This window comes from Apteryx mantelli, chromosome Z (genome assembly GCF_036417845.1).
Source record: "Apteryx mantelli isolate bAptMan1 chromosome Z, bAptMan1.hap1, whole genome shotgun sequence".
Lineage (NCBI taxonomy): Eukaryota > Metazoa > Chordata > Aves > Apterygiformes > Apterygidae > Apteryx > Apteryx mantelli.
In genome coordinates this window covers 83,808,382-83,825,336 of record NC_090020.1, presented here as the reverse complement: position 1 = coordinate 83,825,336, position 16,955 = coordinate 83,808,382, and the positions used below count along the sequence as shown (strand labels likewise).

The window sequence follows — 16,955 nt, the reverse complement described above, 5'->3', positions numbered from 1 at the left end:
ATTAAAAAATGGCAAGAATAAGGTTTTCCTTTTGGGTGTGGGCTTTTTGCTTTCAAATTCCACTTTGCAACTGGAGCTGCTCTGGCAGGAGAAGGTTTCTGCCAGGCACATGGGGCATTTGATAACACACTAACATGTCTGAACAGAATCAGGACCAGAGCAAGCTCAGCTTGTTGGTGGAGTTAACACGCACCCATCTGCCTCTGGCCAGGCCCTTGCTCAGCAGTTGAGTGCTTGGTTGCCTTTCTTTGTTTGTCTACCCAGTTTGCCTCCCCCATTCCCAGATCCTTCAGCAAGACATCCTTGTGCAAGTGTCCACATGGGGTAGCTGCCAGGCATGAGTAGAGCAGGGGACACAGAATTGGAGACCTGCTGGCCCGTAAGGACCACTCTCCTGCTGCAGCAAACAGCCATGTCCCTCCTAGGCTGGGAAGTCCAGTTGTACCAATCACTAAAACAATTGCGTAGCTCAAAGGACACTCCCTGGCTCGTCTTGTTTAAGTGATGTAAGTGCTGGTGCTAAGCAATGTGAAGCAATGCAACATCACCCTTTCCCCAGAGAGCTCCCAACATGGCAAATTCTACATGCGCCTAAATGGTGTTGGCTCTGGGAGGATATGGAAGAGGCATCACGGGGAGGAAGCCATAGTGCAAGATTCCTTGGGGCAGGATGTGAAAGAGAAGAGGGAGCATGTGGTGGTACTGACAAGGGACAGGCTGAGAACAGAGGAGAGAAGGAAGGAGACAAAGAAGGAGATTTGAAGGGACATAGAGGAAAGCAGAGGTTAAATCACAGAGGACGTGGAAGGAGGTAAAGGTGACATGGAGATATAACGCATTGGGGCAGTGGAAGCAGAGAGTGATTACGGAGATGGAAGTGGTGCCATGGAGAGAAGAATACTGCAGGAGAAGGCAGGGTCATTTTGGTGTTACTGATTGGGAACTCCCCTGCTAATGCCCTACTGTCTGTGTTTTGTCCTAGGGCACTAAATGAGAATATGGCCAATGGCATTGAAGATCTTATCGGGATCCCATTCCCGAACCACAGCAGTGAAGTCTTATGTGGTTTAAATGAGCAGCGACATGACGGTCTCCTCTGCGATGTCATCCTCATTGTACAGGACCAGGAGTACCGGACTCATCGGTCTGTCCTTGCTGCCTGCAGCAAGTACTTCAAAAAACTATTCACTACCGGCACTTTAACAGACCAGCCCTATGTTTACGAGATTGACTTTGTCAAGCCTGAAGCACTTTCTGCCATCCTCGAGTTTGCCTACACCTCAACCCTCACCATCACCACCTCAAATGTCAAGCACATTCTCAGCGCTGCCAAGATGCTGGAGATTCAGTGCATTATCAATGTATGCCTTGAAATCATGGAGCCTGACAGAGAGGCGGAAGAGGAAGATGACAAAGAGGATGAAGATGATGACGAAGATGAAGATGAAGATGAGGAGGAGGAAGAGGAGGAAGAAGAAGTGGAGGATTTCGTCAATCAGGAGAACCTAACTGATGTCCAAGAAGTAAGCTGTCACCAAAGCCCTTCTAAGTCTGATCTTACTGAAGAAGCATATACAGAAGCACCTAAAGACTTTCCAAATCACTATCCAGCCAATAACTCATCTGGACACTTGGGTGTGATACGAGACTTCTCCATCGAGTCCTTGCTAAGGGAGAACTTGTACCCTAAGGCAAACATTCCAGAAAGGAGGCCAGCTCTCTCTCCTTTCACCCCTAGCTTCTTCCCCCACCTCTGGAATGGTGATTTTAGCTCCTTTTCCCAGCTCCAAGAGCCACAAGTAGACAATGGCCCTTTGGATCTGGTGATCAAAAAGAGGAAGATCAAGGAAGAGGAGGAGAAGGAAGACCTGCCTCCACCTCCTTTCCCTAATGACTTCTTCAAGGACATGTTTACTAACACCCCAGCAGCTCCCTTAGGGCATATTAAGGCAGAGACTGACTATAGCGCTTATCTCAATTTCCTAAGTGCAACCCAGTTTGGAGGAGTTTTTCCTCCATGGCCCCTGGAGGAAGAGAGGAAGATAAAGCCCAAGGCATCCCAACAGTGTCCCATCTGTAACAAAGTCATCATGGGGGCCGGAAAGCTGCCCCGGCACATGAGGACCCACACAGGAGAGAAGCCGTATATGTGCAATATCTGTGAAGTCCGCTTTACCAGGTGGGCATTGGTTTTCTCTGCCATGCTTGGCGGAGTGGCAGGGGGTGGCGGGGGTGGCTGGAGGGGGCAGAGTCCCAAACCCATGGCTGATTCCTGTAGCTCTACCAGGTGGCCGGCTATGGGTGCCGTGAAGGGAGACAGCATCCTGCCCCTGGGGCAAGTGGCAGGCAGCAGAGGAGAAAACCCTTGCAGTGGCACCAGGTGGTCCCAACTCATCACGTTTATTGTCCCCTAGACGGAGGTGGCAACTGCAGCTGAAAGGGCTAATAACTGTGATTTGCCAGTGAAGGGCAGAAGTTTCCACCTGCAGAGGCAGTCACTTACATTGTAGGGGCAATTTTTTCTGGATGAGGGAGCAGCGATCCTCGTTAGAAGTCACAGTGACTTCTCCTCTGGGTCTACAAGGGTCGTCTGCATTTGCCTGCTACCTCTCAGTGGTTTTCTGTTGCTGTGCTCTAGCACAGTTACTTCCATACCAGCAGTAACACAGGGCTATGGAGACACAGGCACCTAAACTATATCTCTTTTGCCCTAAAGAGAGTAGCAAGAAAACAGGGCCTGAACTCTTATCTCTTTGAAAAAAAGGAGGGAGGGAGAAAGAGAGAAAGAAGGAGAGAGAGAAGGAAAGAAAGAAAACAAACCCACATATTTTGGTGGCTTGTGGATGATCTCTCATAACCACTCACTGGACAAAAGCTGAAATAAATAGTAGAAGATTTTCAGCCTCACCATAGTTTACCACAGTTGGAGCAGAAAGAGCTGTTTGTGCCTAAGAGCAGCGGAAAACAGATGGCTGCTTTTGATGAAAGAGCCAAAGAAGCTTCATCTCTAATGTGCTGGGAGATGCGCTGAGTTCGGAGGGACATTTAGCTGTGGGATGTAATTTGGTTTTGCACATCGTTTTGGCATCAGTGTAGACCACAACCAAGTTACACATGTTTAAACATGACAGTGTTTGCGCTTTCTGAGGCCAGAGTGGTCCTAATTGTTATACGTTCGTCTGCAAGGGTGGGATTCATCACCCCTAACGTCAACCGTCCACGAGTCTGGCACCCAGGCTCCCTCCATAGTCAGCGGGAAGCGAGAGGCACCTTTGGAGGCATTTGGCCAATGCTAAGGTAGATGAGTAAGGGGTGTTTCTCCATCGCTGACTGCAAAGAGACCCTGCATGACTTAGATTAAGCAACTAATTTTTAGGTATTTCAAATAAGGGAAAACCAGTCTTAAGCCAGGTTGCTCCAAGACAGGCCTGAGTGGAGAGAGCAAGCTCAGATCCACCCTCTGTGCCAATTCCTGATCTTACCACCTCTCTGCACCCTAGCAGAGCCCTGGGTGCTAATAAATTGGAGTAGGCTCTGAGAGGGCTGCGCAAATGTAAGACGTGCAACCCTTCCCTGCAAAGCTGGGCAAGTTTAATTGGTGAGCAGGGACAAATAGATTCCTGGACCTGCTCTTGCTGGGTATAATTAATATCTAATGAGTACAATCTTTACTATAATAATAAAGCTTTCTGACAGGAGCATGGTATTTCAGCTTCTGGCTGCGTGTGAGACAGAGAGCCCTATTAGGCTGGGGCGAGTGAACCAGAGGAAAATAATGTGCGCAGTAGGCAACGCCGAGCTCCCGACAATGGCCGGACACCTGGGGTGCTCCCGTATTCAGCCTGTCTTTTCTTCTCCCATCCCTGTGATAATATTCAAGTGGAATTTATGCAGATGATGAGGATTTGACCTGAAAATAAATTTCCATGCTCCGCTCCGTTAGCGCAGCAGACACCATATTATAATGCACGGAGCGTCGTGCCTTGGCCGGGCGTATGCAACGTGATGCGGCTCACCCTGGTATTTGCAGGCCAAAGGCCAGTGCCCAACGCTAATTCCTGACTGCAGGTATTTGGCTCCGGCTCCTGGTGTCCCATACCGGTGTCAGCACCCAGTCATCAACTCTGGACACACATGCTCCTCTGTTGGGGCTTGCAGTGGGAGGAGCAGTGGGGTCACCCCAGTGGATATATCTCCGGACTGGAGGCCAGGCCATGGCTGGGACTTGGCCAGGTCTCTCCTGAGCCCCTGTCACTGCTCCTGGGTGTGATGCTCTAGTGATAATTGCAGAGAAGAAAGTGGCATGACTTGGCAGGTTGGTGACACCTTTCCCGTAACGGGAATGGTAGAGCTTGGTCCTTCCAGAGGGCACCCAAAGTCCTTTACAAACAAGTACCATTAGTATCGTTAGCTTTGATTGGGGAAAGTGAGGCATGGAGAGATGTTGGTATTGACTCACAGTCACTGCAAAAGCTACTAGGAGGGTTTGGGTGAGAATTTGAAGGGTGAGAACCCTACTCCAGGCTTTGATAGACCACAGTCAGGTTAAACCAGCATCTGGGAGGTGGGAAGTCACGCTACCAAGTCTCCCTCCACCTTGCCGAGCCGCTGGCTAGCTGCAACCAGCTCTCAAAGTATCTCTAACAGCAACAGCTTGAGAGTCCGTGGCCCGTGGCCATTTGTCCCTGGCTGCGGCAGATCCTCCTTCTGGAGCCGGTCCTGGACCCCGGCGCACGACGTGGCTGCAGAGCCCACAGCCAGGGGAGTCGGGCCCCACAGCGAGTGGTTCCTTTCCACCGAGGTGACATTTTACGAGCTGTTTATCGCTGCTCTTAATCATTTGCGTGCCGTAGTGCAGAGATGGCCCTGCCACATCAGCCGTTCCCAGCTCCAGACCTCGCTGCATGTGCTTGGAGCGGCTCCTGCCAAGCTCGTGTTCGGGTGCACTCGTCTTCCCAACGGCTGGTGGGGGGTCTCAGAAAGCCACAGCATTTTAGCTGCTCCTTCTTGGGGGTTTTTCAAGTTGTTTTTGAACTGCAGAGGCAGTTCCCATCTCATTTTGACTGACGAGGGTCTGCTCCTGCAGACCCTGCAGGTCCCCCCACCTTGGGCTTTTTCATGCCGCACCCCATGCTGAAGTGGCAATCAGCGCCTGGCACTGTCGGAGGTGATCGACGCCACCCGCGGTTTGACTGCAGCCCCAGCACCTTGGGGTGCTGAGCTTAAAAGGGCCGACGGCTGGTCCCATAACCACAGCCGTATTCTCTGTTACTGTCCCTGGTCTGGGAAAAATAGGCGAGGAAACCTGGTCTCGAATGGGGAAATGCCTGAAGTTGCAAAGGGTGTTCGCTTGCGCAGCATCACACCCCGTTTTGGTCTAGCGTGGACCATTGCTAATTTATGTTTAAACTTCACAGCTCCTTTATGCCCTCCTTATGCTCGGCAGCTTCTAAATACAAAGCGTGAGGTTAGGAGGACTTTAAACCAAGCAAATGATCACAAAGGACTCGCCCGAAGGCACAGTCCTCCGCGTCCCCATCCCCTTGCATCATCACCCGCTGGAATGAAGTCGTTCACACGCAGCGTGTTTGCAGGGTCCAAGCGAAGGCTCCCACCACCCCGCGCAGAGCTGAAGGCTGCTGGAGGGTTTTTTCCTACTTTAACACACTGAGCAAAGTGGAAGTTTCAAAATGTTTTTTTTTTTTTTTTTTTTTTCTAATGCACTTGGAAGCACTTTGAATAGCCCACATCTGTTTGGGTTTAGTTTGTTTTTCAGCCGTGTTCAGTAGTACTATAACGTGAGGGTAACGTATATCGAAGCGAAGTGGAGCGGTTGGGATGTCGAAACAGCTTTCTGCCAGGATTTTCTGCGTGCGGCCGCCTGCATTATGTGTTTCGCTCTCCCGGGGAGTCTCCCGCTTCCTGAAAGCATCGGGCTCTTGCTCACTCCGGCCAGCGGCACCTCCCCAGGGAGATGCAAAGCTGGGCACCGCAGAGCAGGGTGCCAGGGACAGGCTCCCCACCGGGATTCCTGGATTAATCCCTCCCGTGCATTATTTCTGCACTCCCGGCACTGCGTAGGAGTGAATTTATTGGAGGAAATAGGGTTCCCTACATCCCGCGGCAAGGACCCTGCATCAGTCCTGGCTGTCGTGGACATCTAATTGCAGGAAGCAGGACTTCATTTAACAGCTCATCATTTTTTTCTTAAACAAAGGCTGCTCAGGGTCTGGACTGCTGTTTTGCATGGCTAAAGGACTAAAGAAAACTGCAAATATTTCAGCTTTTCCACCACGGCAGCCCCAGAGCGTTCAAGGAGAAACTGCTCCAGCCAGAAAGGTTAACTTTATTTGTTCGTGTTATTTGTGTTGTGACAGCTCGCAGAGCCCTAATCGCTCTCCCGACGCAATTGCATTAAGGGTATTCACGGGCACGCAGCGCGCCTTTCTCCCTCGGAGCGGCCGCGAGCCGAGCGCCGATCCTGCGAAGGCGGGCGCCCGCCGTGCGTTTCACGTGCCGCGTCCTCCCGTGGACGGGTCGCGCAGAAAGCTGGCGCAGGCCTGGAGGCTTGCTCCAAACGCACGACCTACCAGCAAGGGTGGCAGCGGGAGTGGCGGCGTTTCACCCCTTACCTGGGAGCTTCTCCCTGTGCATCTGGATGTCCCAAAAGTTAGTATTTTGGAAGAAAAAGATAGAGCCAAGAAAACCTCTCTTATTCTATAGCCCATGGGCCGCCGTGGTGGTAGAGGTGTGCACCAAAAGATTGAGTTTCTCCCTGTCTGCTGACAGAGATTGGTAATAGCCTGAAAAAGCTCTGCCTGTATTTACATTGTATAATCCTGGCACGCTGCATGTTTATTAGGAAAAGTGATCCTGCTAGGTTAAACATTACATATATAGGTTTAAATTATATTATAGGTGGGGCTGGTAGCTCTGCTTTTTATTAAGGTTTCCCAACACTTCGCATTACGAGACCCTGTTTTCGTCCGCTTGTAACATCGCTGAACACGATGCATTTGGGCTGAAATTTTCCGTGCCGCTTTGTGCGTTTTCTGAGAACCGATTTCAGCACTTTCTGAGAGTGAGGCTAAGGGGCAATGTGCCCGTGCTAAAATAGTGGAACAACAGTGTCTTTGCAAAGTTCAGGTCTGGCTCTGCAGAGTGGGAGCTTGGGATCTGGCGCTGGCGCTGGCACGGGGCCCGCGAGGAACTTTTCTCTGCCTCCCTGAAAATCTGCACACGTTATAAGCCTTGGAAAACCAAAGGTCGCGCAAGCTCATTCCAGCTGTCGCACAGGCAGAGAGCATCTCCGTCGGCTGCGCTGCAGTTGCGTTATCCCGCAGGTGCAGGGCTGGGCTGGGGCCGGTTTTCCCAGGGGAATAAAGGATCATCCGGTGAAGAAGTGACCCTCCTCCTCGGGACACTTCTCTGCTTCCTTCTTGGATTCCTTATTTCTTGCCAGAGGCTTTCAGAGCAACCACACTGGCAGCAAACGGTCGGTTTGGGCTGTGCAGACCCGTGGGAGTCCTGACCGTGGCTGTCCCGCACACAGCATTGACTCCACTGTATGCACTGAACAACGTCGGGGCGCGTGTAAAGCAGCAGGGTTTGATCATGGCACCAAAAACTATTTCAAGATGTGCACGGGCAGGGTGGCAGAAATCAGCGCCTCGCACATTTTTAGCGCTTGACCTGCCAGCGTAAATATATTTTTGCTTTTTTTGCATGCTCACATATTTTATGTTTATTAATAGCATGACTCTATATAGTCTCTCTGTTCTTAGCTACATTACTCACGTCTCGGAGAGATCAAACCAAAAGCATTTCAGAAAACAGCATAAATTCTCTCACTTTGCTGTTTACCTACTTTCCGCGCTGAGCTCCACTTGTGCAATCTAGGCAGCACGCTTGGCTCGGCTCAGGCAGCTTCGCTTTTTATAATCATACGCCTTAGCTGTAGACTGCAGAAGCAAATATTTATTTATTGGAAAAAAACAGTGCGTTTCCCCCCTAGAAATCCTGTCTTTGTAAATAAACGCCATCGGGATGGGTGCTATGCCATCCCGTGGCTGCATTTAAAAACCGTCTCCGAAATCCGTGTAATCCCTGCAGCTTGGAGGCTGGAAGCGCAAGCGCGTGGGTGCCGGCCTTGGAGACTCTCCCTCCGAGCAATAACCCACGCAAAGCGCCCGCCCGTGCCCGCGCACCCCTGCTCTCGCCCCGGTAGCGGCTCTGCCTTCAAATGAAAGCTCCTGAGACACCCAGCGGTCGGTGAAAGCATTAAGAGGAAATTCAGCACCGAGAGAGACGTCAGTCGTTAAGCAGCGCCGGCCCAAATTGCCGGGCTCTCTCGCATCACCTTTTTCCCTCGTTTGTGTGCATAAACATAGCTGTACTTCTGTGTAGTTAGGCTTTATTCCTTTCTTTTTTCTTTTTTTTGGCCTTTTGCAATTAAGCCATTTCGAACTCGGTGCAAACCCCTAAAGGGCTGGGGCCGTCCCTCGCGGGGACCGGCGAGAGCGCCGGCAGCGATGGGGCAGGCCAGCCCTTCCTCCACCCGCTGCGAGCCCCGGCGAGGTCCAAAAGCCCAGCGAGCGGGCCCAAAATCCACCTTTTTTTGCACGCCCTGCAGGAGTCCTGAAGCTCAATACGCCAAACGCCCACCATCGCGGGGCCAAAGTCCTCCTTGAGGGAAGGTCCTCCTTGAGGGACGGAGGAGCTGGTCCAAGGGCAAGGGACCGACCCCGGGTTGTGTCTCCGGGCAGTTCAGCCCCTACAACCTCCTCGTGTCTTCTTGAGGTTTTAAACCCATTTTCTTTCCCCCGATTTGGAGAGGGTGGAGATACAACCGCGTCCCCTGCGGCCTCGCTGACCGGGCTCTTGTTTTGCAGGCAGGACAAGCTCAAGATCCACATGCGGAAGCACACGGGCGAGCGGCCCTACCTCTGCATCCACTGCAACGCCAAGTTCGTGCACAACTACGACCTGAAGAACCACATGCGCATCCACACGGGCGTGCGGCCCTACCAGTGCGAGTTCTGCTACAAGAGCTTCACGCGCTCCGACCACCTCCACCGCCACATCAAGCGCCAGAGCTGCCGCATCGCCCGGCCCCGGCGGGGCCGCAAGCCGGCGGCGTGGCGGGCCGCCAGCCTGCTCTTCGGCCCCGGCGGCCCGCCGGGCGAGAAGGGCTTCGCCGTGGCGCCCGGCCTGCCGGAGGTGGGCGGCCACCTGGGCGGCGGGCCCGCGTGCCTTCCGGGCCCCAGCGCCGAGCGCTTCCTCGGCGGCACCAAGGACGCCTTCAGCCTGGCGGAGCTCGAGAGCCGCTTCGAGGAGACGCAGCTGAAGCTGCTGAGGCGAGCCCAGCTGGACATGGAGAGGAACGCGGGCCTCTTCGCCTTCGCCCTGGGCCGCGACGACGACCTGGCGGCGCAGCCGTTCTTCCCGCTGCCCGACCCGTGGGGCGCGGGCTTCGGCGGCCTGGCGGGGCTGGCGCACGTGGCGCCCATCTCCGAGGCGGGCAACTAACCCGCCCGGCCCCGGGAGGGCTCCGCTCGCCGCCCCCGCCGCCGCCGGGTCTCTCGGACGCTCCGAGGAACGTCGCTTGCCTTAGCCCGCCGCCGCCTCTTCCGCAGGACGCCGGGCGCGGACGAGCCGTCCAGGCTTTCTTTCGATACCTTGCATTCCTCGGCCCTTTTGGTCAACAGGACTTTTGGGGGTTTTGTTGCTGTTTTGTTTTTTTTTTAAAAAAAAAATCCCACGTCTGGCAACAGAATTTGCTCCGCGAGGGAGCCTGGGGACGGGCGAAGGTCCCGGCTGCCAGCGCCCGGCACGCGCCTCCGAGAGGTTTTGGGGCTGCCGAAAGCCCTGCTGTCCCGGATGAGTTGGGACTCTAAAATAGAAAGAGGCTGAATATCCTCCAGGAGCAAAGCTGTGGGGGGTGTGTGGGGGGAGTTTGGGTTGTTTTTGGTTCCGTTTCAACATTCCCCAAGGAGAACCAAACCCCGTTCCGAGCGTTTCTGACTGCGGTCGCTTAAAAAAAAAAAAATGTGAAGAAAATTGTATTTTTTGGGGGGAAGGAGGGGAAATGTTTCGATTCTGAGCTTTTTGTTTTTTCTTTTTTTAACCCTGGCTTTGCAAAAATAATGCACGCGGGAATTTCGAAGCGAAAAAGCCGGTTCAAACCAAAGAGGCAGAACGGCTCGCTTGGCTTCGCGCCCGCCGACCGTTTCGAATTGGCTGGATGTTCGTCCTTAATTCCCCCCCCCCCCCAAAAAAAATAATAATTTCTATATGTATTTTGGTGACAGACATTTACAACACGCTTGGGTGTCACCAGAGCTGCGATTTTGATTGGGGAAAAAAAAAAAAAAGAAAAGCTTTGCGCCTGTTTTCGTGTCTCGGGGGACCTTTCCCCGAAGGCGAGGGCGCCCCGAGCTGACACCGCTCCCCCGTGTCCCTCGAGGCCAAAAAGCGGCGGGTGGGCTGGATTCGCCCTGCGAGCCTCGCTCAGCCCGGCAGCCGCAGGCCGAGCCCCTTGGCCTTCGAAAAGCGAGTTAGGCGAGGAAGGCTCGCCAGCGGCTTGGCTGCTTCGACATAAAACCAGAGCTCCGAAAATGCAAATGTTAAAAATTAGGGCTTTTTTTTTTTTTTCCGGCTTTCTCTCTTTACCGTTATCTTTCCACGTCAGCAGAATCAAAGGGAACGCGAGGACTGTAGGTTCTTTTTTTATTTTTTTTAAATTTGGGGTTTATCCGTTGCTGGTGCTGCTCTGAAGCCACGGCCGAGCGAGGGTCTCGCCGCCGGAGCGTCTCGGCGTCGGCGGGCACCAGGAGTCCGCGCTTGGACGCGGCGCCTCCCCGCACTCCTCCCGCCGGGGCAGGAGCGAGTCCTTGCCGTTCGGAGAACGCGCCGGAACGAAGGATCCCAATGAACTGCCCGACGATGGCTTTCTCCTCCCAAAAACACATCCACAAAGACTCTGTGTGCAACAAACCCAGTGGAGAGGGGGAAAAAAAAAAAAAAGAAAAGAAAAAAGAAAACTTTTTAAAACTGCATCAAACTTTTTTTTTTTAAATCCGTATCGACTTCTTATACAAACTACATTTTGCAGATGACTGGTTACTTCAGGTGTTTTTTGTCTACGATTTGGAGTCATTGTAAAGTATCCAAAGATGCTGAGTACTGTATAATCTACAAGAACTTGAAGCAAGGTGGTTTTTTTGTCTCGATTTGTTTGTTGGTTTGTTTTTGGTTTTTGTTTTTTTTTTTCCTATTTGTCTATGGGGGAAAACCTTTGCAATTTTTCTATTTATAACTATTTTTATGTGATTGCTTTATGTACAAAACAATGGAAAAAAAAACAAAACAAAAAAGGAGAGAGAGTGACAACACTTGCAAACAAATTTGCCTTAGTTACTCACGGGACAATCATCCTTAACTTTTATTGAAGCTAGAAACCGAAAGAAAAAAGAAAGACTAGATCCTTTTACGTATTTATTAAACTGTATTAATTGATGCTCTTAAATTCTTAGCAAGGCTTGCTTCTTTTGCAAACCTGGGAAGGCCAAGCCACTCGAGAAGCCAAGCCGTGTGGCGTGTCGGAGGTGAGCTGTGCTCATCCTTACTCGGGTTTGCCCAACATCCAAATCTGGCACTTTCCAAAGGTACCTTTGGAAAGAGAAACCAATGACGCGTTATTTAAGCATCTGGCCAGTAACGTTCCTGGCTCGAGGAAGCCGGTTGCGTGGCAACTCCGATGCCCATGAACAAGTTAAGGTTGATTTTCCCGGGCTGCGCTGGTTTGGGTTGTACGTAGCTGGTTGCTGGCTGAGCGCACGCTGGGGATGGGGAGGGAGGACCACAGCAATCCCTGTTTCTTCCCGTTTCAATGTTGTGCGGTGACTCCAGGCCACAGGTATCAATGTGGGTGCTTGGCCAAGGTTGGAGAGCGTTCCCTGGGGTCTCTGCTCTCCGTCCGTCTTCCCCCACACCAGGCAAGTTCTCTGCCGCAGCGACGTCTCTCCAGTCGACACAGGCGTGAGGAGCACCAAGCCTTGGCGTGGTGGCTTCTTGCTCATCTTCTCACCACAGCCTGGCTGCAGCAGATACTTGAGCACCCAGCTAACACTAACGCGAGGCCTGCAATTTTTGTTGCAGCTAAGGAGCTGCAGAATTTCCTTGTTATTTTAATGCTTCTCTTTGAAAGAGGTGCAGAGCCCTGGAAAATAGGCGCCAGGTATGAGTGGTGGGACTCATCCCACTTCTTTCAGCCATTTCCAAGTTAAGTAACAGACACCTCGTGCACATTGAGACACCTACGTGTTGACACCTGAAGTTTAGGTGTCCTAATCCGCAAGCCGTATTCCAGCCTTCATCTAAACTTGCCATTGCTCTGGAAGGAGGCAGGTACTGCTGGAAGGTGATTCATCCCACCCACATTGGACCTCCCAAGCATGGGATGAATCACCTTTGCACCTACCTACCCACTATCTACTAGTGTGGTTTGGAAAACTAGCTTGGACTAATTGCTTCACTTTCCTATAGCTATAGTGAGGTAAGGGATATCTCCCTTCCCACCCACCCCCACCCCACCCCCAGGCTACTGACATTACTGATGTTTGGGAAGCCAGATGTTCACCAGAGCACCTAAGGACTTGCCAAATCACAGTTACTTCATGAAAAACAAGTGTCACTGTTGGCTGTGGGATCCTTCAGCCGTCTCTGGAAATACATGGGGAAGTCGGGTATGGCAGTCGTTAATACTGGGCTTCAGGAGGAGGTGACTCAACAGCAGACACATACACGGACGTGGTGGCACTGTCCTTGTGGTCCCAGATGGTCTGCAGCCATCAGGGCAGTCCCCAGCGGGACTGGGGTCAACTAGCCCCATCACAAACCCTTCCCAGGCCTGGGAGAGTCATTAGCACAGCCCCAGGACCGTTCCCAACAGGCCGTTCGGATGCAGCTACCTTCTTCCAGGCAAGGCAGAGGGTAGGGTGGATGCAGACCATTATCTACCAGTAGGTCCCAGCTCTGGATAATGCACAGCCACAGTTCCCATGGTGCAGCGTGACAAACACCCAGCTCGGATCAACGCCTGGGACGTTCAACAGCCCGTGCGCTAACATCAGCCCATCGGGGCGCAGCGTGGGACGCGGAGGGCCAGTCTGCCCTCCCGAGCCTGGGCACGGGACCACGGCTCGCACGCCCCACCGCAGGCCCAGCAAAGCGCCCCAGGGCTCTCGCCGCCGCTGCTCATTTCCCTTCCCTCTCCCTTCCCGAGCGGCGGCGAGAGCCCGGACGTGCCGCACAGTGGGCACCGAGCTGGAGCTCTCCAGGGCTCAGCATCCCCCCCCCGGCAAGCCCATGGCAAGCATAACCCCGCAGAGACGGGGCGTTTCTCACAAATCTGCAAAAAAACACATCCGCAAAAAAAAAAAAAAAAAAAAGTTATAAAATACATATGCAAATTTCTCCCATGCCCGGGGGAGGCAGCGGCCCCCAAGAGCAGCTGGGTGCCCATGACCGGGGAAGCGCAGCGGGTGCTGGCGGGAGGGCGTCCGCAGCCCGGGCTTTGCAAGCCTTGCTAGCTTCTCGCTAGCACATTTCAAACAAGCCGGGTATTTCTGAGCAAAAAAAAAATCACAGAAAAAAGAAAAATGAAGTGAATTACATTTTAGCCATTTAATACATTTCTGAAGTTTTTTTTTTTTAAATCTTGTGGTTTTTAAACCCAATCTTATGTTTGTATGCTGGCTGGCTCTAATTTTTTTAATGCCAAAAAGAAAAAGAAAAGATTCGTGGGGGGGGGGGGGGGAGGGTGAAAATCTGAAAATTGCTCAGAGGGGCTGTGCGCTAATCAGGCACATGGGAATCGCAGAAAGAAACCAGCTTCCGTAAATGCTTGTTAGCAGCAACATATGGCCACGCTCTTGCTCCTAACCAGCTGCTGTTATCTGCTAGGTAATCCAGACCGCGGTGGGGAAAACGCTGCTCGGACCACGTTTGCTTTCACCAGGCGTTGCCGCAAAAAGGGACATCTCCGGTACGCAATGGGCTGGGCGTTAAGCAGCAAAGGTGACTCCCTGCCCGCTGCTCACAACCCTTTAGAGATCTGTGCAAAAGCATCTCCTCGCAGTGGTTCGGGAGAAACGAAATATTGAAAAAGGAAAGGAATAGCCCTTGCCGTTCCGCCGTCACCTGCGGGTCCCCCTCGCCTCCCCGGGCGGCGTAGCTGCCTCGCGGCCCCGCAGAAAATACCTGTGGCTTGGAAACACCTTTTTCATTGTTTTCCTGTGTCGAACGGATGTTTTCCCTGACTTGCACTAATTGCTGTAGGGCGGTAGACTATTCGATTTCTTTGTTTCGGTCTGTTGTTGGGTCGCGACTCCCCCTGGCTAACGAAATGGCAGTCCTATAAACGTACCTGTTGCACATTTGCCACCCCTGGAGAAAATAAACTATTACCCGACGCAGCGAGTGGCTCGTACGTCCGTAACGGTGCCGCGCGGAGAGACGATCCCTCCAGCCCCCCACCCCCAGCACCGGCTTTCCTGGGATCTGCCGCTGATTGCAGGTGCCTTTGGGCTGGTTTCGTTAAAAGAAAATCGTGCAGAAATGCCAAAATTTCCCAGCGTGCGGAGGGAGTACAGTTTTGTATAGCTTGCTGTGCCCCTCTTTAAATACACGTGGTTTTCTTAGGCGGGCAGAGGACACCGATGGTGGACACCCCCATGCGAGACCCATCTGCAGACCAAATGAGGCGCCGCCAGCACGATTTGGGGCTTTCCCCCCCGTTTCAGCTCGTCTGTTTTCCGCCGGGTTCCCGGCACGCTCAAACTTGCACTGCCCTCCTGTGGTGGCCCGGCGACAGCTCTGTCCCCAAAGCGGCGCCAGGGACGGTCACGGGGCACTTTGGGGTCATCTTGAATGCAGGCAGCCAATTTGCAGGCATAGAAAGCCATGCACGATGTTGTTTCAAAGACGGCAGGGCTTTCTCGGTGGGGCCAACTCCTGCAATTTTATCGGGGCTTTCACATCGTTTGTGAAATATTTAAGTCTTAACCCTTAAAGGCATCTTAGCTCTCCAGAACCTCAGGTTTCATTTAACCAATTTATATGAAATGTTTCCAGCCCTTGGTACTGCAGAAAGGTTCGAAAGGGCAAATGATAATCACTGAAAAAACAGCTGGAAATACAAAGATCTCCCAAGGCACTTTGTAACCAGTTTTTTACGCCCCCTCCTGCTCTAATTTGTGGTCGCTAGGTGTGAAGCGAGCGTGAGCTGTGATTCTCGCCGAACACGTGCGGCCAGGAGCGGGATGCGAGCTCCAGCAAAGCAGGGACTAATGGGTATGGGGATTCGAAGAGAGGATCCGGAAAAGGAAAGGAAAGAGCGGGACACGCGGGAGATGATCTGCCGCAGGGAGACGGGGATGCTGAGGGCAATCGGCACGTGCCGTGTGGCAGCCCCCGTGCAGATGTGCTTCGTGCCTGGTCGGCCGGCGTCCTGCTCTGTTGCCTTTGATCAGCTCAGATGATGGCAAAGGCTCCAAGCACTGGGGATCTTTTATCTTTGGAGCAGAAATATCCAAGCTGTGTAGCGTACTTATCTATTTTAAGATAGATTCAATAGCCCTAATGAATGTGTAAATATACACGTGCAGAGCTATGTACACACAATATGGGTTTAGCTGTTATCCTTGCTGCAGCACAGATACTTTATAACAGAAGACAACCTGATTCCTCCCTTTTTTACAGATGGGGAAACCGAGGCACAGAGCAGCACAGTGACTTACTCATGGCTACCTTGCAGCACGCAGGTACCCCAATGGGCCAGCCCACCCTTTTCCACCTGGTGCTTGCACAGGTGCATGTCAGGGTTAACAGCAAGAGAAAGGGAAGGGGAAGTCTTTCCTGGGGGGAAAAAAAAGAAGACTAAAGCAGCTTGTCTTATTTAGGCCATGAGCAGAGAGAAGACGTGGTTGCTCTTTAGAAATCTACTGGGGGAAAACCCACGAAAAGAAAAAGCCTGTGTAAGCTAAAGGCCAAGGCTGTCACAAGAACAAATGGGTTCATTAATACATCCAGGCTGACTTCAGGAGAAAGTCAGAGGACTTGGAGGACAGAGGTTCTGGAGCCCAGCTCATCCCTGGCCCAACAGGAGCAAGCTGGGTAGGAAAGCAGGCAGGTTTAACCAGCCATCCACGCTCGAGGTTTAACGCTCCTGCTGAGATGCTCTGAAGATGATCATCTCTTGACGGAAAGGTTAAAACAAGCAACTGAGAGGAAGAGGGGGAGAAAACACTTGGGGATGACTCTCAATGCTAACGAGGAGCAAAACTCCTTTTGCCCGCGTGCCCCAATGAGCAGCCACGGAGTCAACCCACAGCAGCCGGGGGGAGAAGCAGCCGCCACTGCTGACCCACCTAATTGGGAAGACATGTTCAAAGCAAGGGACGCTTGCACGTCCCGCACATGAGCTTCTTGTTTGGAGCAGACCCGTGTGGTTGCCGCGCTGAAGCCCACGAGGCTACGTGCCAGCTGCTGTATTAACTCCCCATATGCCGAGCCATATGCTCACCCAGAAACCCTGGTGGAGTCACACGGGGAGCGTTCGTATCAGCATTAAGGGAAGGAAAACCGACAGCTGAGCCCTTGGGATCAGTAAGCTTTAGACCCTGGGGCCTGGAGAGATGTGTGACACATTGCCAGACTGGGGAAGGGGGTCTAGCAGGTGCGAGAGCCTGCTGAGGTCCTTGCGGCAGGCAGGGCAGGAGGGACGAGCCTCAGCCATGCGGAGGCAGGAGGAGCTGCACGGGGCCAGCTCGCATTGGGTGGCCAAAAGGGGAGCTGGTGCGAATGTGGAGGGGAACACTGACCCTTTGCAATGCATTTCGCCTACCCAACTTGGCAGGAAGCTGCACGTGCAAACTTATGGAATGGGATTTCCA

The 16,955-nt window shown here is 52.7% G+C and overlaps 1 protein-coding gene across 1 annotated transcript; it reads left to right on the top strand.

Annotated features, from left to right (window-relative positions):
• Window positions 1-986: 986 nt before the first annotated feature.
• ZBTB7C (zinc finger and BTB domain containing 7C) lies at window positions 987-9,528 on the top strand. The gene is made up of 2 exons (XM_067315896.1): window positions 987-2,179; window positions 8,892-9,528. Exons 1-2 carry the CDS (start codon window positions 999-1,001, stop codon window positions 9,526-9,528), a joined length of 1,818 nt encoding a protein of 605 aa, XP_067171997.1. The 5' UTR covers window positions 987-998.
• Window positions 9,529-16,955: the final 7,427 nt, after the last annotated feature.

Bases quoted from the DNA above. Each gene is read 5' to 3' on its own strand.
- ZBTB7C (XM_067315896.1), top strand. From the start codon at position 999: ATGGCCAATGGCATTGAAGATCTTATCGGGATCCCATTCCCGAACCAC. The intron at 2,180-8,891 runs GTGGGCATTGGT...CTTGTTTTGCAG, and splicing joins TGTGAAGTCCGCTTTACCAG to GCAGGACAAGCTCAAGATCC.